The sequence below is a fragment of the Rattus rattus genome, chromosome 12 (genome assembly GCF_011064425.1).
Source record: "Rattus rattus isolate New Zealand chromosome 12, Rrattus_CSIRO_v1, whole genome shotgun sequence".
NCBI classification, from domain to species: Eukaryota; Metazoa; Chordata; class Mammalia; order Rodentia; family Muridae; genus Rattus; species Rattus rattus.
Genome location: NC_046165.1, coordinates 68,350,717 through 68,376,134, shown reverse-complemented (window position 1 = coordinate 68,376,134; position 25,418 = coordinate 68,350,717). Strand labels below are relative to the sequence as shown.

Sequence of the window (25,418 nt, the reverse complement as noted above, 5' to 3'; positions counted from 1 at the left end):
AGTGCAACAGTATAGGAAGGTAGAGCCTAATGGGAGATTTTGGGTTCATGAGAGCAGAGTTTTTCTTGGAAGAGTGAACTTTGCTCTGGATTAATTACCAAGGGAGTGGGTGATTTCAAAGCAAGGCTGCCTCTCACTGCCTCTTTAGCATACACCCACTTGCCCTTCCATTTCACCGCGAGTTGAAAGTCCCATCAGAAACCAAGTAAGAAAAGTAGCCATGTGCCAGCCACGGTGCTGAATTTCTTGACTATTCGCATGTGTATTTTCTACATTCTCCTTAAGTCAAACAATTAGATTTAATTTACAAAGTAATAAAATTAGAACTGTGCATGGTACTACATAGACTATTATCCCAACACTTGGGAGCTGGAGCCTCTCAAACAGTGAGCTACTACACATACCACTGTGTTTACAGGGTACGTGACAGTTTGTTATATAGCAAGAGAAAGATGGGCTAGGTCCCGTTTGATTTCAGTGTCTGTAGGTATGAGCCTCTTTATTAAAAGGATTGAGTTTAGTTTGGCAATGTTTAAAATGTTGTCCCATTAACCTGAGAACCTAACTAGCTACTACTAAAACAGAAAGTTTCAAATCCTTTATGAAAATTACGTAGTCTTCCATATTAAGTTTCCTATCCTGTCGTCAGTGGTTTTAATTCAGTTAGTAGTTCATGCCTTAAGCTGGCTAAGCCTTTTTCAGACACAATTCTTTTGAATGTCTCTGTATTGCTATAAGGAAGCATCACGGACTGCGTTGGTTATAGGCAGTGGAAATACTGCTCACACTTCTGGAGTCTCAGAAGTCTGAGGTCAAGGCATGGAGTGGGGAGGTTCTGGTCTCCCTTCTTCTAAGAGTTAACCTCTGTCGCATTGTTCATTCAGACAGCGCAGATGCCATTTCCTTAACTGGCAGGAGGATAAGAATGAGTCAGTGTTCCTTCCATTCAAACATTTTACACGAGCATCTAGTCCCATTCACTAGAGCAGAGACTTAATGGCTCAGCCACTTCTCTTGTTGCATTGGGGTTAAGCTTCAATGTGATTTGGGAGGGAACAAAACTAAACATTAGAAGTAAAAATACTAGTCCAATTATCTTAAATACATGTGGAATAAATGAAACCTTTTATATCTGTTAAGTATTGGCAACTACTTTTAACATTAGGGTTATGGGCTTCAAGTCATTGATTTATTGAACAGTGGTGCTCTTCAAGGACTGACACTGGAGAAAATTTCAGTTAGTCTTCATGGCGACTTTGAGGGTTAAAATGAAAATCTATGTAGGACTCAGCTGCTCTGTCTTCTTGCATATTCCTTAGCGCTACTGAATGTCACACTGAGGACTACTTAAAAACTGATTTGTTTGGTTCAGTTTGATTTTCTAGCATCTGTTACATTTACAGACTCATCTTCTCAAATAAAGTTACTTTTTAATTCTTGAAACTGGATGGGTTTGTTTTTCCTTTGTTTGTCATTTCTTATAATCTTTAATGCTCCTCTTAAGGCCCCAGTTGAGGTACTATTATACATCCATTTGTTTCTCTGAGAGATATTTTAGATCATAGGCATTTTATAGTTCCTTTGTCTTCTCTCCATGCTTGTATCACTATTTTAGAGTTCCATGTCCCCGCTAAGCTGTAGATCCTAATTCTAGGTTGTTCTTATGCCAGTTTTTCATTACATTATTTACTTTTAATTTATGTATTTTCCTAAGATAGCAGAAGTTTCATATGATTAAGCCTTTAGGATATTCCCAGTGTTGATGTAGTTGTAAACCATGGAGTCCTCCTTCCATGTTTCCAACTGTAGTCCTTAGTCTGCAGGATTGCAGCGCATCTGTTGTTCCAGAACTCATTTCTCCTGGCAAGACCTTCATTCCTCTCCTGTATTAGAGCCCTGTTTTCTGGATCCTGTGTCCATCACTTCAGTTTCCTTCTCTGTTTTGGTTGTACTGTCCTACATTGATTTCCTCAGAAAAGGGAGAGAATAAGAGGTGAATATGAGCCTGCCTGCCTACTGGCTCTGTTTTCATTTGATAATTTGGGTAAAGGGAAAAAATGCTGTTGGTTAAGTTTCATACTGTAGCTTTTTATAGTTTAAACTACATCTCAGTCAGAATCTTGAAGAAGGATAAAAATAGTAGTGCTTGAGCAATTGGAAATTCCAGCCTAGGGATTCATATAGGAAACTGGGAGATTTCCCACATTCTCGCCTTATACCTATGATAACAGGCACCATCTCAGCTCTCACGGATGCTTACCAGGACTAACCAGTGCTGTGCCACCTGCTTCTGCTTTTCCAAACAGTCAGTAATGTCGGTTGCTTCCTCTGTTGGGAACGCTGTGTTACTGCACCAGTCTTTCAGTTTTGAAATGATAAAACAAATTTCATAGCCCTGTATGTATGCTGAAGAGATATAAAGTCTGGACCATCCATTTGCGGTTATTTCATAAAAATCAGTTTATTCTTATTCAAGTTTCTGTATAATTGAACTTCCCAAAGGAAGAACAGACTAACAGAGAGGCCTGTTAAATCTGTGATTCTTGATTTCATAACTTTTTAAGGATTGCCTGGACATCGAGAAGTAGAAGTTAAATATGTGGACTTTGGTAATACTGCAAAAATAACACTTAAAGATATGCGGAAAATAAAGGATGAGTTTTTGGAACCTCCAGAGAAGGTAATTTATCTGTTACAAACACTACAACTAGGATATTAGCCCTACATAGAAATCATTTTCTACATAGAAATGTCATGTTAATGACATTTTTGTCTATAAATAATGCCTGATACAAGGACTATAGACAGTGTTACTTTATAGATAAAAATACTCTTGAAGAAACACTGTGTAGGCCTAAAAGGTAGAGCTCTTGCCTAGCTTGTACAAGGCCCTGGGTTCAGTCCCATGGTGTGTAGTAATAATAATACAGTGCCAAATAAACATTAATATTTAATAAATGTGTATTTTGGTCATAAGTATTTACTGGTATATAACTTTTCATTCATCGTTATGAACTCATGTCATGTGCTAAGAGTTTCAGTTTTGGGACATATTGAGTTATAATACTTATCTCAGAAGTACTTCAACTGTTGTTTAATTTCTGTGTAGATAGCCAAATAGAGAAATGTGGGAGACTATGTAAAATACTTAACCATATGATCTCAGTGGAGTGGGATAAGACAGAGGCTTGTTTCTAGCTTATCTTTTCTTGTTATTTAAACTTCTACTAAGATGCCATTTTTTAAAGATTTTTGTCACTTTTAAAAGTGCATTTTATCTTATTTCTACTTTGCATGTGTGTATGCACATACACAGCATGTCACAGTACTCATGTAGTCAAAGAGACAACTTGTGGAAATTGGTTTTTTCCTTCCATCATGTGGGCCCCAGGCATGGGACTCGGATTTTCTGACTTGGAAGCATTTCCCTTTACCTGTGGAGCCATCTTGCCAATTATAAAAAGAAACTAGAAAATGCCGATGAGCAAAATCAGTGGGGCCAGAGAGATGACTTCATTATTAAGAGCACTGGCTGCTCTTCCAAGGACCCAGGTTTGATTGCTAGCACCCAGCTGGCGGCTCACAGCCATTTGTAACTCCAGTTGCAGAGCCCCTAATGCCCTCTGTGGTGTCTGTGGGCACCGAGAGTTCAGGACTGCATGTGATGCTCAAACATGCAGAAGAACACTCGCGTGCACTACACAAATAAATGGATATCGTATGATATAGTCAACACTAACCAGGCATGGTGACACACACCTTTAATCTCAGTATCCAGGACACAAAGGCAGACAGATCTCTGTGAGTTCAAGACCAGCTTGGTCTACATACCAAATTTTGTACTAGCCAAGTTACATGGAGGACCCTGTCTCAAAAAACAAAACAAAAATACTGAGTGTTTTTACTTTATGTTGTTGAAGGATATGTCATTAATGGTGTTTTGTTTTGAGACAGACATTTACTGCCATCCTCTGTAGCTCTGGCTGGCCTGGAACTTGCCATGTAGACCAGATGGCCTCAAATTCACAAGAGATCCGCCTACCTCTGCTTCCCAGGTTCTGGGATTAAAGCGGTGAGCTACCAGGTTTGGTCATCTTTCACATTCTTAGCAGTTGTAGAATGAATATAAATTGTCCTGTCTGTGTGTCTGCCTTTACAATATACATAAATGACTTTTAAATGAATGCTTACTATTCTTGTATATGAATTGTAACAATTTCAACCAAATTGCTAATTCCAATAACTTTTGGTTATGAAGTTATTTCATGGGTACTTTATGCACTTGATTCCTAAGTAGTTTGAATTAGACAGTTTATTGATTTTGAGGATTTTACTTGATTTGTTTAGAGGCTTTCTTTCTTTGAAGCTCTGGAGTTAGAACCTAGGACCTCAGGCTTGCTTTTCCAGTGCAGTACTAACCAGGCAGTGTAAACGTTAGCTTTCTACACTTACATAAAACTTTAAAGTAACTAGAAATTAAGTTTATATTCTTAATGATGGAATTTTGTTTGATACAGGCAATTAAATGTAAACTGGCATTCATTGAACCAAGTAAAAGATCACACTGGTCCAAAAAGGCTAAAGAAAAATTTGAAGAAAAGACTCAAGATAAATTTGTGACATGTTCTGTTATTAGTAAGATATTTCTATTTTTCTCTATTATTGTTATTGTTATTATCATCTAAATAAGATTAACATTATTTAACAATGATCATATCTTAGAGCAAATTCAATGCATCTTGAGAAATAACATTCATTGAGAATTAGTATTGGAGGATTTTTATCTCCTGTAAGCCTTACAGACAAAGCATACCAGACCAAAAAAACAGCATTAAAGACTAAAATCATCCTTACGGCAGATATAATGGTTTGTACCTGTAGTCTCTGCAACTTGGGAGGCTGAGAATCACTGGGGCCCAGGAACTTGAGGTCAACTCAACAACATAGCCAGGCCCCATTAAAACAGTGAAACCATCAAGTCACCTTCACTGTGGCCCCTTGCAAACCTAAAGCCAGAAATTAGCTTGCTTGTCTGCATTTGCTGAATCTAAAGTTTAGTCTTAGGCAACTGAACGGAGACAGAACATGGTTGGTAAATAGCTTTTGTTTGCTTGCTTGCTTGCTTGCTTGCTTGCCTGTTTTTCTTTCCTTTATTTGTCCTAAGTGAATTCAGTTGTAGAGTCTCTCCACATTTTGAGAAAAGATATACCAGTTTTGGAAGTGCTTAGGTCTACAACCCTGGTTGACCACTAACCCACAGTTTTCTAACACACACATGTTCTGAAAATCAAAGGTTGATTGTCTGAGTCTGATTTGAATTGTTAGGATGGTAATCCTTTTTCTGGAAGCCTTATTGGAAAGCCTTTATCTCCTTTACAGTAAGCACACATCCTACCTCAAGATAGTAATGTGTGTGAACGCTTGCCCCATACTCCATTATAGGTATTCATTGTATACAGTGTTTGTGCCTTCCTCAACTTGAAGAATTCTGAATCTCCAAACATCTGGCCCTAAAGGTTGTCAATAAGGAGATGGGAATCTTGGATAGAAACACACTCGTGCGCGCACACACACACACAAGAAAAAAACTTAATATGTACATTCCTATGCAAATTTTATCTTTACCAACTAACATCTGCCAGAGTTGGGGTCAGTGAGTTCTAGTATACAAGATGCATGGGCCATATTTATTTACAGAGGATTTATAGCTGCTTCCCAATTCTGTCACATTATCATTAGATGAACCCAACTAGCATAAGAGGAGTCTCCTGTGTACAGAGAAGAAAGAGAGCTGAGATGGACCACCGAAGGTTGAGTAGCTTAAAGAATGATGCAGTGTCAATGATAACTTTGTTTTTACAAGAAATTGTTCAAAAATATTCAGTTGAAGAGTAAAATAATTACAGAAATTGCATCCTTGGTCTGTAGAATTTTTACATCTGGCTTCTCTGAGATAAACAACAAAGTCCTTGAACGAATTCCTCTGAATTTGAAACAACTTTAATCTGCTCAACCTTTAGCTGCTGCTCAACCTTTGTATACAAAAACTTTGAGTTTAGCAGCTTTCTTCAGTACTACTCCATGGAAATACAGGGCATTTGTTTATCTTTATTACATGGGTTTGTTAGCAGGGGGGATAAGGCACATGCATGGACATCAGAGGAAAACTTACACCTTCCTTCCACTATGTGAGTCCCAAGAATCAAACTCAGGTCATGAGGCTAGGCAGTAGGTAGCTTGTCCCTCCCTCCCAACCCACCGCCTAGCTATCATGCTGGCCCTTGGATTTCTTTTTTAATTACTCTCTTTTTCATTTAATCATGTGTTAATACCAGTGATAGCCACCACTAATTATACCATAGTTGTTAACTAGGATGATTTGATTTAAGGAGTGCCAAAGGGTCCTGCACAACCCAGCCACTACCCACCACCACCTCCACTTCGTCCCCGTTTGCTTGTGAACTGATGACATTGGGACTGTAGAACGGCCACGGCCGAGAAGGTAGCTCTCCAGCAGTGTGGATTCCCAGCTCATAGAGCAGGGAGTGTGGAAGAAATCCAGGGTGCCAATAAAGAATGACTTGGAATGTTAGCCCTGTGGCATTTAAAGAACTGTGTACAAAGTAGGAGGGTCAGGGTAGCAAGACTCACCACTGCTTAGCCATCTGTTTATAGATAATTTCCATGAGACGTTGAGCAGTACCCCGAAATGATATTTCATTTGTTGAAAACAGTTTTCTAATATGTATTCTTAAACTATATAATATGTTACTGCTGGCAACTGGTTATCTTTTTATTTAGAATATCGTTCCAATTAGCAACTACCAACTGCTGTTAATTTTGCAAAAGGTATAGTCATACATAGGCAGTATGTGCTGGAAGTGGTGTTCTTACAGGCTGGAGAGAGGGCTCAGCAGTTAGCAAGTAGATCTTCCTGAAGAAATGTGATTACTTGTTCAGAACATTACTAAGCAAGTTCCTTGCTATATACTACTATTAAGAAATAATTTCACCTCAATTAACTCCTAGTTTAGATACAAAAAGGCAGTTTCCTCAGAGAAAAATTAGTTTGGCCTAAATAAACAAAAGTAACCAAAAAAATACTAGTTATTTGAGACTTCTAGATTTTTGTTTGTTTTAAAATCTTTATTAGCATTAAAACTATAAATCATCCAAAATAATCACTGGCCTAAGTTAATTTTCACTTACTTTTGTTCTTTTATTCTCCATAAAGCAATACATGAATATACAACAATATTTCTTCCTTTGAAAATATATTAATTTATAGTTTATGAATCCAAAACTTTAAACTGCTTTTGGTTCATTATAGAAAAAATAGCACATTATAACTAAAAACGTATAGTACTCTATATGCTGTTCATTTAGGTAACTATTGGCAACCTCTGTGGCTTCAGAATACTGCTCTAACTCCTAGGGAAACTAGCATTATTCAGCCAGAAATTTCACACATGGAAAAGTCATAAGTTGCTTCCAGTTTTTAAAAAACAAGTTTGCTGATATGTACAAGTGTCAGTGCATATCTTTCCTTTCCCAAACTAGTCTTCGTGATTTCACAGAGATCCTGGAAAACGGTGTGCTCTTGGTTGAGCTTTTCGATTCCCGAGCTCCTGGAACAAGCGCTGTTAGTATTAATGAGCAGCTTGTGAAAGAAGGCCTAGCATCTTATGAAGCAGGGTAAGTAGTTGGTAGAGCATCACTTTAGTTCCTGGGTAATGTTTTAGTCGCAAGAAGAGCAAGACATTTCCCTAGTCCTGCATCAGAGAAAAGATGGTAAGGGGGATAGTTGGAGGCATTCGTTTAATGAGGAGTAAAGCATCCTTCTTTTCATTCTTAGGAACCCTGAAACCCTGAAAATCAAGAGAAGGGTTTCTTGCCTAGAGGTAGTGTCACAAGCCTTTAATCCCAGCACTGGGGATGGGGTTGGGGTGGGAAGAGGCATGCAGATCTGAGTTTAAGGCCAGCCTGGTCTACAGAATGAGTTCCAGGACAGCCAGAGCTACACAGAGAAGCCTTACCTAAAACAAACAGAAGGGAGGGAGGGAGGGAGAAGGGATGGGGACGGAGGGAGGGAGGGAGGGAGAAGGGAGGGAGAAGGGATGGGGACGGAGGGAGGGAGGGAGACAAAACCTCCCGAGATCACCATTACTTCCAGGAAAAAGAGGCTTACATCTTACTTCCACGCAGAATCTGCTTAAGCAGCATCTTGGGCCTATTTAGGAAAACCAGGACTAGAAAGCACCAAGGATAGTAATAGAGTCTGCACTCCCAACCTCAGAAATTTTTATTTTCCTAAGTTTCTGAAGAGTTAGTTTAGCCAGGGTGAAGCATTATTGTCCTAAGCAAGGAGCAGTCAGTGACTGAGGTGATCTTAGAAGCAGTGGAGCCTTTTGCAAAGAAGGTTGCCCTTACAGAGTCTCTTAGAGAACACCTCATGCTTGTATGAAGCCTTCAGAAAAGCCAGCATTTACGCATCTGTTAGCATAAGCAGAGACAATGACCTGCAGTGAGGCTGCAGTGACTCCTACCAATAATGCCATCACCATGTTCCCCTTCACTGTCAAGTCACACAAACGGAAGGGGAAAGCTGAAAGTAAATACTTAATACTGTATTGAAACTATTCCCTCAAATGTGGGCTTTGGGGGCATGCATGTGTGCAGGCATGCATACATACACACAATCATGTACATGTGAGTGTATGCAGGTGGAAATACATGTATCCATATGGAAACCAGAGGTCAGATGCAGGTGTCATTCCTTTGGAGCCATGCAAATTTTTTATGTGATGTTATCTTTCTATCTGAGGCTCACGTAGTATGGTAGGCTAGCTGGCCAGCGAAGCACAGGGATCCTCCTGTCTCTGTTTCCAGAGAACATACATGTGCCACTAGGTCTATTTTTTTGGTTTGAGAGGGGAGGGTTGTTGTTATTGTTGTTTGGGTGCTGGGAATCAAACTGGGGTCCTCATGCTTGCATGACAAACACTTTACCAACTGAGCTATCTCTTTAGCCCCAAAGATAGGATTTCTTGAAGATGCATAGATAATTAAGTTAATTTTGATAAACATGAAGTCATATACCATCAAGTTATGCTGTGACTTCTACATGTGCACAGCTACGTGCACATACCACATACATACAAAGTAAATGTAAACCATAATCATAAGCCACTATCTATGGTGAATATAAAGTCTAGAGTAAAAGGAAATTATAAACTGTGGCCAAACAAACCTTTCTTCTAAGATCAGAATAAAAAACTAAGTCAGTTTCAGAATTTCTGTTCAGCAAAATACTGGATTCATAACAGAGCACTTAAACAAGAACAAGACAAGCATCCAACATGGACTAGAAATATATAAAATTATTGTTGTTCATAGGTAATTTGATCTTACATATAAAAGCATTTAAAAGGTCCACAAACTATTATAACTAATAAAGTTAAAAATCAGTGGGATGAGGTCAGCATGTTAGGGTTTCAAAATGAATTGCCCTCCAAAAAGTTTCTCAACAGTGGATGAAATAATTCAGAGTTGTGTGAGTGTAGGGGCTTTAACACAGTCAATGAATTTATCCACTGATGGATTCATAACTTAATGGTGTTATTGGAAAGGATGTAAACTTTTGGAGGTTGGGACTAACTGGAGGATGGAGGTCACAGAGGCTGTAACTGTGGGGCCGTATTTTGGCTCAGGGTCTTCTCTGTCTCACTCTTTCCTAGCCACCTTGAGGTAAGCAGCCTCCACCACACACTCCTTCCATCATGCTGCTCTTCTGCCTCATCTCAGACCCAAAAAATGGGCCCCACCAGCCTTTGACTAGAACATCTAGAAACAAATCTTTCCTCCTTAGCTGTTTCTTCCAGCTATCCACCACGTGATAAAAAGGCTAACAACAAAAAGTCAGTCCCACTTATGCAATAATGAGCATTTTACAAAGGATGAATGCAGTTCCGTCTACTGTAGCATCAAGAAGAGGAACATGCTTTAAGAATTAGCCAAAACGAGGCTGAAGACATGGCTCAGCAGCAAAGAGCACTGGCAGCTCTTCCACAGGAACCCAGCTCAATTCTCAGCACCCAGATGGTGCTCAGGACCATCTGTGACTCCAGTTCCAAGGGACCCATCACTCTGCCTTGGCCCTTGCAGGCACTACATGCACACGGTCCACAGACATTGGCAGGCAAAACACTCAGATATATAAAATAATTAACCAAGGAGGGAAAACTTAAACAGTGCAAATCAGAAAACTTTTCTGAATGATGTTAAAGAAGACATCAATAAAAGGAAATTCATCCCATTTATGGATTAGAACACCTGATGCAATCAGTACAACCCCAAATGAGCAAGAGATTAATGATCTCTATCCAAATCCTAATCACACAGTTTTGCAGAAATAGAAAAATCCATACTAAAATTCACATGAATCTTCATAGTAAGTAGAAGAGTCCCAAAGAATCCAATGGATATGTACATCCTGATTTCAAATCTTACTACAAAGCTTCAGTAATCAAAACAGTATGACATTAGCAAGTATACAAAAAAATAAATACATAACTCTGGTACCCAGAAGAGATGTAATGGGTAAAATAAATAGGATTAGCAACATATAAATGAGAAAGCAGGAAACATGGAATTATCTCATTCGTCTCTCAGTGAGAATGAAACCCTGTGGGTCATGTATGGGCCTGAGACAAGTAAAACTAGAAGCAGATAATACTTCAAAAAGAAAGAGTAGCTGTATTGAGTTCAGCTGAAAACTACCCAGTAGATTTAGCAAGAACAAAACAAAAACAAAAACAACCAAACAAAGAAACCAAAGCAACAGCAAAATACCTGTCCGTGATCTTTGAACTAGATCTCAGCTTTTTTTCTTCATCCAGTTGTCTGAGGTTAGAATATAATCTGTTAAACATCAAATACTTAAGTCGTTTTACTTAATGCATTCTAGTGGTAGTTACATCCTTGTTAACAAACCGGTAACTTTTTACTGATTGATACTCTATAGCCAACGGTTGATAAACCCTGAATTGTCTCTGTGAGTTCAGAGTATCAATGGGAAGAGTTGAAGTTATGAATAAGGTTGGTAAGCTTATCTATTTTTAAAGTAGAAAATTTGGGTTTAGCTTTTCTTTTGTGTGCTTGCTTTGGTGTTGGCTAAGTAGCCTTTTAAAAGAAAAAAATCAACTTTAGTAATTGCTATTGATATCAAAGTTAGGAATCAGAAAATCATAGGTGAAACGTGTTCCTCTCTAAAAGTAAGCAAGTATTAATACTGTACTGACTGTTCTTTTTGCCAACTTCTGTTATTTTTCAGATATACCCTCAAAGATAATTCTAAAAAGCATCTTGAAGTATGGGATCCTTCTCCTGAAGAAATCATTTCAAGTGAAATAAACAGCTTAAGTCCTCTCTCTGTTAACTCTCTGGCTAATGAGAGTTTCCAGTCATTGTACAACAAGGAGCTGCCTGTGAGCATATGTAATGTGCTATCCCCTGAGAAGATTTATGTCCAGTGGTTGTTAACAGAGAACCTACTGACGAGGTATAGAGTGTGTGAGAGCAACTGCCATGTGCCTTACTCTTCATAGTCTGTGCTTCAAATCGCTAGACTCCATAGTGTTCTGTTTTAAAAGCCAGGAGATTATTTCAACTAAATTGTCTCTAAACTCTTTTTCTAAAGCATAACATCTCTGTTTTAGCTATTTTCATAATACTAAAGTGTATTAGTGTTGAGGATTGCAGTAACACATGGGTTATTCTTTGCTGACATAGGACTTAAATTATAGTAAAGAAAGATGATGAATAAAACAATGTAGAGTGATGATAAAAGTAAAGTATTTGAGGAGAATGGTTTTAAGATGGTCAGAGAAAACCTCACAGAGACGATGGCTTTTCAGATGTTTCCTTATCTGGGCACTCAGGAGCTAGAGACAGGAGGATCTCTATGACTTCAGAGTCAGCATGTTCTACATAGTGAGACCCTGTCTGAAAGAATGAGTAAACAGACAGACAGACACCTTTAAGCTGTACAAAATGGAATATAGCTGTATGAAAGCTCATATCCTAAAGTGCTGTCAAATGTGTCCCAAGTGAGACAGGAGAGCATCAGGGTTATATCTACGGGGCCTTTCTCTCAACACAAGGAAGAACTAGTTCAAAGGTTTGGAAATGCTTTATGCACTCAAGGAACATTGCATTCGAATTCGACAGAGTGAAGTGAGCAAAGGGTTTGGGTTGAAAATATCTGGTGAGAGAATTCCATAAGAAGTTATTTTAAATTAAAATGCTTTGCGTCTGCACAGTTTAGAAGAGAAGATGGTAGCTGCTTATGAGCACTCCGAATGGAAGCCTGTGAAGTGGGAGTGTGATATGCACTGCGCTGTTAAGATCCCGGCTAAAAGTCAGTGGCGAAGAGGCCAGATCATCAGAATGGTTACAGACACTCTGGTAGAGGTGAATGCAGACTTAAAATGTAATTGTGAAAGTGCATTTTTCATTTGTCCTATGATTACTTAGTTCAATTCTTTTTTTTTTTAAAAAAAGGTTTGTTTATTTTATGTATATGCATACACTGTCACTGTCTTCAGACACACCAGAAGAGAGAACAGATCCCATTGCAGATGGTTGTGAGCCACCATGTGGTTGCTGGGAATTGAACTCAGGACCTCTGGAAGAGCAGTCAGTGCTCTTAACCGCTGAGTCATCTCTCCAGCCCACTTAGTTCAATTCTTATTATGAATTTCAATTTGAAAAAAAATTGTTGAAATTTTCCCTAAACTTAAATTTCCTGCTCTCATAGGTCTTGCTGTATGATGTCGGTGTTGAACTAGTAGTGAATATTCACTGCTTAAGAGAACTTCAAGAAAATCTAAAGACAATGGGAAGATTATCTCTGGAATGTTCACTTGTTGATATAAGGTAATTTTTGGCTAAGTAAATTAATTTTCCCATTGTATGGGTTCAAAAAGAGGAGGAAGAGGGAAAACCAAGGAGGAGGAGAAGGAAGTGGAGGAGGGGAAGGAAAAGGAGGAAGAAGAAGGAAGAAGAGAAAGAACGAGGAGGAAGAAAAGGATTGGGGTTAATTCAAAATAAGATTATTAGCAAAAAATCAGAGTTTGAAAAGTTGACAGTTCACAAACCTCCCCCCACACCCCCCCAAATGAGAAGAGATCAGAATGTGGACTAAACTGGAGAAGCACAAACGCACACTGACTGCTGAGATTGCCCAGTGGGTAGAGGCACTTGGCCGCAGTGCATAGTGAGTTTAGTCTCCTGGACCCACGTGCTGGGAAGAGAAACCTCCACGTTTGTATTATTTATATGTATTACACACACACATATACACAGAGTATAATTTTAAAGGAGAATGCAGATAATTTTAATTTTGAAAAGAAAAATCCAAAGGATTCCAAAATAAAAAGGTCTCTAACACCCAAGAAGAATCAGTGTAAGTTTAGCAGACACCCCAAAGACAAAGCGGATAGCAGTACAACAAAGCAGATACTGCAACTGCAATCCTCGGACATACACGAAAGACTGTCAGAACTGTGGATTGAGAGTGTGTGGCTTATCCAGGAAAATCAATCAGAATATCGAACTCCCAGAGATAACTCAGTAAAATTGGCTTTCAAAAGAAAGAAAAGCCTAAGTCATCATTAGTGCGTTATAACAAGAAAAAAGTTAAGTGACATTATAAATATTTAAGGAAGATGGAAGCTATAGAAGTTATATCCAGCCAAGCTTCAGTGTAGCTATAGGACAGATAATACAGAGATAAAAGGTATGTTATATGTGTGTGCATAATATATATTATATATAATATAGATATGTGTGTGTATGTACCTGTCGGGGGGCCAAGTAGAAAAGAGGATAAAGGCTATGAAAATAGGAAAATGTGAAAATAACCCAAGTCCATGTTAACATTTGTTTTTCACGGTAGAGGGTCCGAGCTGTGCATGTGATTACATTATTTCTCAATATCTCAACACTCTGTGGTACCTGTTATAATAAAATAGTTACTGCTTTTGCTTCAGGCCAACTGGTGGAAGTGACAAGTGGACAGCAACAGCTTGTGACTGTCTTTCATTATACCTCACTGGAGCTATAGCAACCATAATCTTACAGGTGGGTAGCAGGTGTGCTGTCTATTTTGTCACCTTGACACAGCTAGAGTCATCTGGATGGTAGTGGGAACCTCAACTGAGAAAAGGACCCAGCCCATTGTGGGTGGTGCCATCCCTGGCCTAGTGGTCCTGGGTTCTTAATAAGAAAGCAGGTTGAGCAAGCCGGTAAGCAGCACTTCTCTATGGCCTCTGCATCAGCTCCTGCCTCCAGGTTCCTGCCCTGCGAGTTCCTGTCCTGACTTCCTTCTATGATGAGCAGTGATGTGAAAGTGTAGGCCCTTTCCTCCCCAAGTTGCTTTGGTTGTGGTGTTATATCACAGCAGTAACCCTAAGTAAGATACAGGGTAAAACAGTTACAACAGATTCATAGTTATTATCTTGTTGTAGTTTTCACCTATACTAAGATTATTTTCTTGTTAAGAAAATAACAGCAAAATATTGGGACTGTATTTCCAAACTATGTTGGTATTATACCTGTATATGTGGCATGGAGGCATGCAGTAATAATCCCAGAACTCAGGAGGTAGAAGGAAGATGAGGAGTTAAAGGCCTAGCAAGGCATGCTGTGCATGACTTTAATCCTAGCACTTAGAAGGTAGAAAAATCTTTCTGAGCTGGAGGACAGCCTGGCATACACAGCAAGTTACAGAGCAGCCAGGCAGGGCTACATAGTAAGACTGTCTTAATTAAAAATAAACATATAAATAAGTAGATGATATATGTGTGTGTGCGTGAGTGCGTGTGTGTTAAGGGACATGGCTCATATGTAGAGGTCAGAGTACAACTTAAAGTAGTTGGTTCTCCTTTTACCTTTGTGAGTTCTGGGAATTGAATTCAGGTCATCAGGTTTGTCAGTAAACAGCTTTACCTGTTAGCGAGCTTGCCCACCCAGAAAAACTAAAATAGGTAAATGGGTAAACAGGTGTTCCCCACTACTCATGTGGCTGAAGCAAAGTATTTCTAAAATCACATGCTTGAGTTGAAATTTTTGTTTAAAATATACCATATAAACTAAAGGAACTGGTAAAATGTTATGTGTTTGTGAATGTGGATTTGGGAAGCATGTATTCTACTTTTCTGTGTTTTTACTTTATTAAATTTCTTATGTAACTCACTTTCCATGTTATACTTTTAATGTATACTTTTGTCACTTTGAGAACTTCTCATATGAAGGAGAGAGTTTTGTAGTAGCTTTTCTTGTGTGCTGTAAGGAAGTAAAGCACACACTGGAAACTGTACAGAGTGAAGGGAACGGAGAAGCATGCTAACTGCTGATGCTTCCTTTTACCTCAGTCGGGAAGAGGGAATTTTTTGTTTTGTTTTGTTTTTTTTTGTTTTTTTTGTTTTCAGTCTACTTGGTTGTGGTTTTTTGTGTCCCATGAGAATTTTATAGTTTGTCTTGTTCTTGATCCATTTCACCCTGGTAGTAAGATCTTCCTAATTCATTCCCAAAACAAACCTGAAAAGGGAAAGGATTTAAAAAGATGACAATGTCTGTCAGTACTGACTCTCTTCCATGCTGTTCCCCTTCTATATTTAATATCAAAGTCTTGACGTCTGGGATGGTTTTCTTACATAGATAATGTAGGAGAAATTGTTTTGAAAAATACTGCTCATAAGATTTCACTTTTATCTCATAAATCACTTCAGGAAAACAGCACAACGTGGCCATTGCCTGTGAAAATTTTCTGCAGAGATGAAAAAGGAGAACGTGTTGATGTTTCTAAATATTTGATTAAAAAAGGTTTGGCTTTGAGAGATAGAAGGTACAGACTTTCAATTAACTTATCGACATTAATTTCTGATGATGCTTCATAATTGCTTCTGTGGGTGTTTTCAAACCTGAGCTGCATTTTATTTGCTCTTAAGGATGATTGATAGTCTAACTCCTAAAGCACCAGCTCAGAAATAGACAGCTTGTTTTTAGTCATGGCCGTCAGCTCTTACCTACCGAAAGCTGGCTTATCACATATTGGTTTCCAAGAATGTGTGTGCACTTCTCAGTGAGAACTTTGTTATTGGGATCTTGGATAGCTAGATTTATGTATGTATTAACCCAGAGAGGATGATTTATAAGATGGAAGAAAGACAGAGATAGGAGGAGTTCCCAAAATAGGATATATTCCCTTTTTTGTCCTTCTATAGAGTTCTCCACATGTAACATGGTATCAGATTCATGATGGTGGAGACCCAGAATTTTGAAAGATAATGTCGTGGAGCCAAGAGAAGAGTAGTTACCAGTTGTCACTGGTTCCAGCTGGTCTGGGTAGATTTACCTTTGCTGTTTGAGCTGTTGTTGTTAAAGAGCTTTCGTTATGGTGAAAGAGAAGAGATGGCCATTGTGAACATCATAGCAGGAGAAGTTGAAGAAGGGGAGGAAGAGTAAAAAGAGGGGGAAGAGATCCCTGAGAGTCCTTGCTTTTAACAACTTTCCCATAGAACAGGGAGCCTTGGGCATAGCTCAAAGCCAGTTTCAGGGATGAGCATCATTGTTTGTTTTTGTGAACAAACATTTTCAGCTTTTTGTTGATATGAAAAAAAAAACAGGAATGATTTTATAGGGAAAAGGTAAAGGAGAAGACTCAAGTGCCTGTCTCTGGGTCAGAGGCCAGCATCTGGATTTATACATCATGCAGGCATCATCTGTGTAAGACTGTGTTGAAGAACCATGTGAATGACTTGAGCCAGTTGGTAACTAGAGAGTAGCCTACAAACAGAAGACAAAACATATATTTAAGGAATTACCACAAGTATAGGTCCAGAGGTCAATGAAGAGTTTGAAAATTGATTTAAAATAGAATTTACTGATAAGGAGGAATGAGGTAAATGAAAAAATTAATAATAGACCTCTGAAATGCTTATTTTATATTTAAGATAGGTTATATGGAAAGGCATTAGTGGGTAATGAGTTTGTTATAGATGGCCTCAAATTGATTTCCTTTTTTTTGGTGGTATTGATGTGGTTTGTTTTGAGACCGAGTCTTGCTATGTAGCCCTAGCTGGCCTGGAACTCACTATATAAGCCAGGTTAGCCTTGAAGTCACAAATGTGAAACTGCCTCTGCCTCTTAAATGCTAAGATTAAGCTTGTCCCACCAAAGTTAATTTCTTTAATTTAATTTTGAGGTTTCTATTACAAGAATATTAAGTCACAAATAGAGAAAGCCTGACTACTTAAACCACAGAAAATAGCCCAAAGCTAATTTTGTCTTTGAATCTATAGCATTCTAACTCTTCAAATTCCATGGTTGAAGTTTTGATACCGTGTGCAGCTGCTTGAAGTTCCAACAGAGATGTAGCTTCCTGTCGGTGCCTCAGCTTACACAGCTTTTTGTTAGCCACATGGCCGGCCTTTGTGTGTGGTGGTATGTTTCATGTCCCAAGTTCCTAGGTCTGATGAAGATGAGACTTGAGATGTCAGGAAGATAGAGCTTCAGGAGAAAAATATTATCATCAAAGCCTCTAAGAAAAGAGCAAATCAGTATTTATAGAACGAATCTTTTGTATGATGCTCAGATACAAAACCCAAACAGTTGTAAATAAACCTTAGTCATTTTCCTGTGCAGTACTCCTAGTTCAAGAAACAAGCTGCCAAGGCTGCTTTTACCACAAGTTTTAGCAGATTATTACAAAGGCCTGAATATCACAAGAGGGACTTTTATACACTATTGGCCCTCTGTCTTCTGTGTGCGGCTCCATGCATTCTGATTGGATGTTTAAACTATTAGGTAGTGATGGGCGAATGAGAAGGTTGAGGGAAGAAGGCAGAGGATAGTTCAGTTGATCTGCATACTCACGGGGATACTGGCCAACCCATGTGACCGACCATTTCCTGTTTCTCTTTCTCTTAGGGCCTCCTCCTCCCCCAACACTCCCAAGTAGTCATGTTGATTCAACAGCCATTTAAGCCAGAGTTTGTCAATGTTACCATGGAAAAAACAAAAAACAATAATTAAATATATATTAAATTTTTCCTATTGGTTTCTTGTGTGAGTCAGGGAAGCTAATGATTTTTAGCTCCTTTATGTTTTTAGCAATATTTTAGAGGTATTATTAAATTTTATTTTATCATTTTATGTGTATAAGTGTTTTGCCTAGCACCCACAGAGGTCAGATGAGGTATCCAATCTTCTTGAATTGGAGTTACAGATGGTTGTGAGTCACCATGGTGTTCTGGGAATTGAACCCAGGTCCTCTTCAAGAGCAGGCAGTGCTCTTAACTGCTGAGCCATCTCTTTAGCCCAAGAATGATTTAAAAACAAACAAATGAAAAAAGGAGTTTAAATCTTGGACTGTTTTGTGCAAAAGCAGAAACTTCTGGGGTCTTCTGCTATGGTGGGGCTATACTTTCACCAATAGCTCTCCAGCAGACCAGTACCAGGTATCCCAGCAAAGCAAAGGTTTCACTGGTAGTTCTGGTATCTTGTTCATCAGAACCACAGAAATCCAATATAACAAATGGCCCCAAAAGAGCCATTAAACTCCCTGTGAAACTTCACAAGCCTGGCCTCAGTCTTATGTATTGCTCTCAGCATCCTGACCTTCCCAGCTTTTGCAGAAAAGCTCTCCAGGTATTGAACACTCAATGGCTTTTCTTGCAAAAAGTCACAAAGTCCTTTCACATTCTTCCCCAAAACAACATGATCAGATCTGTCACAGAAAGAGTCCACAATCCTGGTACCACCTTGTCTTAGGGCTTCTGTTGCTGGAATGAAAGACTTGACCAAAAAGGAAGCTGGGGAGGAAAGGGTTTATTCACCTTGTTTCACATCATAGTCCATCATGATGGAAGTCAGGACAGGAACTCAAGCAGGGCAGGTACCTGAGGGTGCTGCTTAATTGATTTGCTTCCCCTGGCTTGCTCAGCCTGCTATTATAGAACCCAGGACCTTCTGACCAAACATAGCACCACCCACAATGGTCTGGACCCTCCCACATCAATAACTAAGACAATGCCCTACAGCTGAATATTTTGGAGGCATTTTCTTAGTTGAGGTCCCTTCTCTCAGATGACTGTAGCTTGTGTCAAGGTGATATAAAACTATCCAGCACATCGTCAGAGATAATGAAGCAGGTTTTATAGTTTTTAGAGAGGTAGATACCAGAGCTGTCAGGGAGGCATGGTCTGCACTCCAGAGAATGATCTGTATGCTGCCATCTTGGTCCACCAAGCCATTTCCCTGCTTCCCTTTCCTCCTGTGACTGTCTAGCGTGGTAGACTCAAGTACATCCTGGACTAGAGCAAATGTCTTAGTTAAATGTTAACACATATTTGAATGATTTTTTTCATATTGTTTTCGACGCAGTTTTATCTTTGCTCCCATTTAGATATTTTCTTTTTTGGGTGTTACAGAGTGAGTAAATCAAGTAACAACCATTCGCCTGAGAAGTCTCTGGAAATACCCCTGGAGCAAGGAGATTCAGTAGTTACTAAGTGCTTTCAAATTAACTTTGATACTAACAAGAAAATTGCTGATAAAGTCAATGAACACAAAGTACCTGAATCTAAGGAAAAATATTCAGAAAGCAGAACCAACGGATTCTATAAACCACCAGCTGTTCCTAACACGAGTTCATTTGAGGCAATAGTGAGCTGCATTGGTGATGATGGAACTATATTTGTAGTGCCTAAATTATCAGGTAAGGTCCATTCTGCTATTCAGCTTTCTCCAGTGACTCTGGGCCTAGCAGCTCGTTTTCCATGATAGACACACCTGGAAATCTTGGCAGGATTTAACCTCTCTGAACGTCATTTTCAGGGACTCTTTAGGGGGACTAGATGATTTCACCCAGAACATGCGGAATGCTTTTACTAATCTTAGATAAGCTATTTAAGGGTGTTTTTTAGTTATTTTAAATGATAAATTATTTCACCATACTGTTACCAGAGCTCCCCAGCCAGAGGTGTGTCCATGGGTCCAATGTTTGTCTACATTACGAGAAATCAGAGCCTGAAAGATGACTAAGTGGTTCAGTACCTACTCTTTCAGAAGCCCCAAGTTCAGATCCCAGCACCCAACATGGGTTGCTCAAAATCTGTAACTACAGCTCCAGAATATCCAACATTGTTTTCTGAACTTCTTGGGTATCTGCACTCAATGAACATAGCCCTACATAGATATGTTAGCATACATATAATTAAAAATAAAAATCTTAAAAAAGAAGCAAAAGAACAAGCTAGAAAGATGGCTGAGTAGTTAGGACAAGCAATGTTCTATGATAGCCAGCAGGGTGGGGAGCATTGTGCTAAGGCAGACCGTTCCAGCACTAGATGCACTTTGCCCTCATCAGTTGACTGTCAGGTGCAAAGAAGGGAAGTGGCAGCTTTCCTGACAGACAGAAACAGTAATTATAAGGCTTCTGCAGACTACTCTGTTCACTTGATAAGTAATCCTGTTTACCCAGTAAGAATCTGTCTGGACTGGGCCAGGGCCCTCAGGTTAGGACATTGGACATGGCCATTTTGAGACCTGCTTTGTAACCACAAGAGGCTGAACTTAAAGATGAACTTCAAAGCTTTCACTCTACAGCCTGTCACGGTGGATGCAGGAGGAGGAGTGAGTGGGAGGTGTGTGTGTGTGTGTGTGTGTGTGTGTGTGTGTGTGTGTGTGTGTGTGTGAGAGAGAGAGAGAGAGAGAGAGAGAGAGAGAGAGAGAGTGGTTTAGCGCACATGCGCACAAATGTACAGAAATGTGTCAGACCCCTGAAGCTGAACTCACAGATGTTTGCAGGGCCGCTGGCTTATTACGTGGGGGCTGAGATATAAACTCTGATCCTCACGACTGCTCAGCAAACATTTTTAACCACTGAGCCATCTCTCTAGCCACTTAAATTCTCCTTTTTAGAATCTCTTTTAGAATATCCTTATCATAATTCATGTAGCCAATACAAAATTTTTCAACTTCTATCATAAAATTTAACAAATGTTGCCTTATATTAAGAAAAAACTTAATATTTTCAATAAACTGTACTGTTTTAAATGTAGGATTGTAGGACATGGGATCAAACTCAGGTTGTCAGGTTTACATAGCAAGCACTTTACCCATTAGTCTTCTTTCTTGCAAGCATCTTTTAAATATCTTATTTGTACTTATGTGTATGTGCCTGCCATATATGTGCTGGTACTGAGAAAGAAAGAGTACATTGGAGCTCCTGAAGTTTGAGCCACCAGTGTAAATGATAGATCCTTTGGAAGAGCAGTGAACACTCTTAACCAGTGAGCCAAACTTCAAGCCCCCATTTCAATATATTTTTAAGAAATTAAGAATACCTAAATTTGGGGTTGGGGATTTAGCTCAGTGGTAGAGCGCTTGCCTAGCAAGCACAAGGCCCTGGGTTCGGTCCCCAGCTCCGAAAAAAAAAGAAAAAAAAAATACCTAAATTTTTACAGTGTGACAGTAAAGATTGGTCAGGCCTTTGAACAGATAATCAAATGCAAAATATATTTATGTCAGAATAAAAGAAACTAAGACCACCTGCTTTTATTCTTAACCTCCTATTTATCATTTGTAATTATCCATACGTGTTGGGGGAGAGCCATAGGGCGTTAGATCTTTGGAGTTACAGGTGTTTGTAGGTCACCTCAAACAAGCTCAGGTCCTATACACAATAGGACCTGATCTTAACCACTGAGTCACTTCTCCAGATCCATAAGCCTATTTGTTTAATTAGTTCATTAATCTTATGTGAATTGGGGTGGGTGTGGCTGTGAAAGCCAGAGGAGGATAGGTCTGACATAGGTAGTTGTAACCTGGGCTCTAGACCTCTGGAAGGGCAGTGAGTACTCTTAGACTCTAAGCCATCTTTTCAAAACTTTCTGTAAATCAGTTTTGCTTGGTTTGGTCTACCCCTCAGTCTTGAATTCCAAAATTAATGTTTCAAAGAATTGGATCCTAGAGTTAACACTTTAATATCTACATTTCAGTTAAGTCTGACATAAAAACCTTGAATCGCCAAGTTTATTTTAAAGGGAAAGAAAAAGACCAAAACAGGCAACTGTTCCAAAAATCCAAAAGTCATCCTTAAAATATTCATACATTTTAAATTAGGCATACCAAGGATAATTTTAGTATGCAGTGATTCTTTTAAATTAAAGTTGAAAATACATTCACAAATTATGTTTAAGAACCTTAGAGGGAGACAAGATTTTTACTCCCATTCTCTTTTGATACGTAATTCCTGTGAGATTGCTTCATCTCATGTGACTAGACACCTTGAAACTCCAGTTAAGATCCAAGTTACCTAAAATTACCTGGGGAGCCAAAGGGAGTATTTTTCCCTATAGAGTCTAAGGGACAACACACACACACACACACACACACACACACACACATATACACATACACACACACACACACTCACCGCCCCTGCCAATGTAGGTAAATCTAATTTCTGCAACTATTAAATGTTCAGCCTTCTTTAGGTCAGTTTTGAGAGATCCACATTAAAACACAAAATGACACAAACACTTTACATTAATTCAGAAGCACTCTTAAGGGTGTGTGTGTGTGTGTGTGTGTGTGTGTTGTTCAGTTGTTCAATACAGGAATACAGGATTTTACTATGTAGCTTCAGCTTTTACTTGTTTTGTAGCCAAGGGTGGCCCCAAATTCATAGAGATCTATTTTTTGTCTTCTAAGTGCTGAGTGAGATTAAAGGCACGTGTCACCTAAAACCCTAAAGGAATCAGTCAACTAAACTCTCTTAGAGCCAACAGAATGTCATAGGCTTATTAGTATCCCCCTTGCTAACATAAATTACAAATATGTTTGTTGTTTGCTTTGTTTTTCAAAACAGGATTTCTCAGTGGAGCCCTGGCTGTCCTAAAACTCACTCTGTAGACCAGTCTGGCCTTGAACTTACACAGATCCACCTTTCTCTGCTCTTGAGTGCTGGAATTAAAGGCATGCATTACCATACCCAGCTAGAGCTCTCAAATTATTATTCAATTCAGATTTAAGCAAGACAGGTGTCCCAAGACTCTTCATTTTGATTCCACAGCACAGCAAAGGCTACACCCATGACTGTTCAAATCTCTGACAGTGAAGATACTTTATATCCTCTTATACGCATACTGGCCAAGAAAAAGCCAAGTGACCAGACAGGGAGATAAAAATTAAGCCAGAGTCTCAAGGTGCAGCGTTAGGCAGCGCTGAAAGCAGAGTGAGTGCTCTGCCAAACAGAACCTGACTCCTGCTGTTACATAACCAGCCACTCAGCACACAGCTTAAGGCACGGAATGGTGTTCAGCAGCATAGAGTACTGCAAAGGTCTCTGTCACTGTAACTGGAGCTTTAGGCCACGCTCAGATACTGTAGCAGAAGAAACTTGAATAATAGAGTTGATATTATAAAGGATTTACTAAGCTTGCATAGAAGGCATTAAGTCATACAACGTAGAAATTAGCTAAGGGAATGTCTCCTCCAAAATACCCCACAGTTGAGTCGTGTGCTAACAAGGCCTGTTACAGACAGGAGAATTTAGAATGGCAGGATGTAAATGTGTATTCACCAAGGCTGACCAGCAATTAGTCTTAATTCTCATACCAAAGGCAACAGCCCTGACTTACAACCAGCTCTTAGACCCATTTCTCTATCAGAGAAGATGTCTCTAAATAGTCAAGGGAGGATGACAACCATCTTTAAAACTTGGCCTGCCATAAAGTCCCTGGTTTCCTTCTTAAGAAACATAATTTTCCAGGTGCAAGATAACAGCTATTTGAAAGGGGATGGCACTGGTATGTTTAAAAATAATTTTGCAATAGTATCTTTGCAAGGTAAATCCTCCTACCCTGCCTAACAGGCAAGATTTGCAGTTGCCTGTTTCTGTTTAAATTGTTCAAAGTATAAGCTAGGACCCAAATCTGAAGGAGACTTACAGATGACACCATCTGTAAAATGATAAGTCCAAAGTGTTAAAAGCTTACAAAATTTTTATCCGTGGCCAGCTCACCTTTGCATATTAGCCAGAGCCAGATGTTACAGTAGCTCATTTTCCAGAGTGTGAAATGAATTCTCACCCATAAAAACATGGGTGCATATTTCTGGTACAGCACCAGTCCTAAAGAGTCAATGTAGGACTGGAGATTGAACTTGCTGTTAAAAGTGTTTGGTTAACTTGCAAAATCCTTGAGTTTGAATCCCCAGCACTTTGAAAAATCCTTTCTTCTCTGAAATCAGGGACATGTTCTACCGTATGATTTTATTGAAGACATGTACAGTTCCCCTTTTTTGTTGCTTATTTATTTTACCTGTTTTTATATTTCATTAGGGCGAGCAGGGACCTCTTTCTTTTCCCTTTTTTTTTTTAATGTTTTGAGACAGCATTTCACTACGTGGCCCAGGCTGGCCTTTTGAGTCTCCTGGGACTGCTTCTTACTGGTAGGACTGATTACAGGAATGTACCACTCAACCTGGCCTTAAGGTTTTATATGTCACATGAGTCTTAAAGAACCCCATAACTGAATTTTAGAAAGCTGTGAAGAAAACATTTGGCTTCACTTTTGTAAAGGTTCAATAAATTTGGCCTAGCCCACTTGTTTGGTGTGTGCTTCACTTTCCCACTGCTAGGTAAGGCTGCCTTTACCAAAAATCCTAGTTCTACTCTCAACAGCCTGGTTACCTGCACAAAATGTGCAGAGACCACATCAGCAGAAACAGACATAAATGGAGGAAATTCTCACAAGGTCCTACCCCAAGATGGATAGCCATGCATACACATAGTTGTATAAACAAGGTCATACATTGGTGACACAGATTAGGGACACAGGAGGAGTTGGATCGGAGAGGGAGGTGGAAAGAATAAAAACATAAAACCTTTATATTTAAAAAAAATATAGTTCATAGATAAATGGATTTCTCTAACCTTTGCTTATTCTCTCTGTATATTCTCCTCTTAATCTTAATATAGTCTTTTCCCTATTCTGAGCAGTCTATGAGTGACCATGACTCAGGAACATGGATCAAGTCTCCTTGAATGACACATGTTCCAGTGTGGAAGTGATTGCATTTTTTTTTAATAATCACAGAGCAAAAAGAACAGTCATAAATCAGTGCATTTGGAGGTTCTCTATGAAAAATAAAAGCTTGAATTTGTTAAAATAAGAAATCACAGCAAACACCTGAAAGTAGAGGGACCTTTGAGAAGATTTGGAACCTTCTTAAGGCTACCCGGGTTTGTGTGCACATGCAGTGTGTGCTTTCTGAAGTGATCTCTAATTCACTCATGTGACTCTACCCCTCACAGTCTTAGGCTCAGCAGCTCCCTAGGGGGACACCTG

At 39.2% G+C, this 25,418-nt stretch overlaps 1 protein-coding gene across 3 annotated transcripts in view; it reads left to right on the top strand.

Moving 5' to 3' along the window:
• The window catches only part of Rnf17 (ring finger protein 17), a 118,738-nt gene that overhangs the window by 71,250 nt on the left and 22,070 nt on the right, over positions 1-25,418 (top strand). For 2 of the 3 annotated variants that reach the window (XM_032917896.1, XM_032917897.1), the window contains 9 exons: positions 2,565-2,680; positions 4,518-4,635; positions 7,578-7,695; positions 11,333-11,560; positions 12,321-12,471; positions 12,818-12,936; positions 14,052-14,142; positions 15,792-15,907; positions 19,494-19,780. In XM_032917896.1, coding sequence (XP_032773787.1) covers positions 2,565-2,680; positions 4,518-4,635; positions 7,578-7,695; positions 11,333-11,560; positions 12,321-12,471; positions 12,818-12,936; positions 14,052-14,142; positions 15,792-15,907; positions 19,494-19,780 — 1,344 coding nt within the window. Of the gene's footprint in view, positions 1-2,564; positions 2,681-4,517; positions 4,636-7,577; positions 7,696-11,332; positions 11,561-12,320; positions 12,472-12,817; positions 12,937-14,051; positions 14,161-15,791; positions 15,908-19,493; positions 19,781-25,418 lie in introns of all 3 variants that reach the window. The other variant, XM_032917898.1, reaches the window with a different exon arrangement.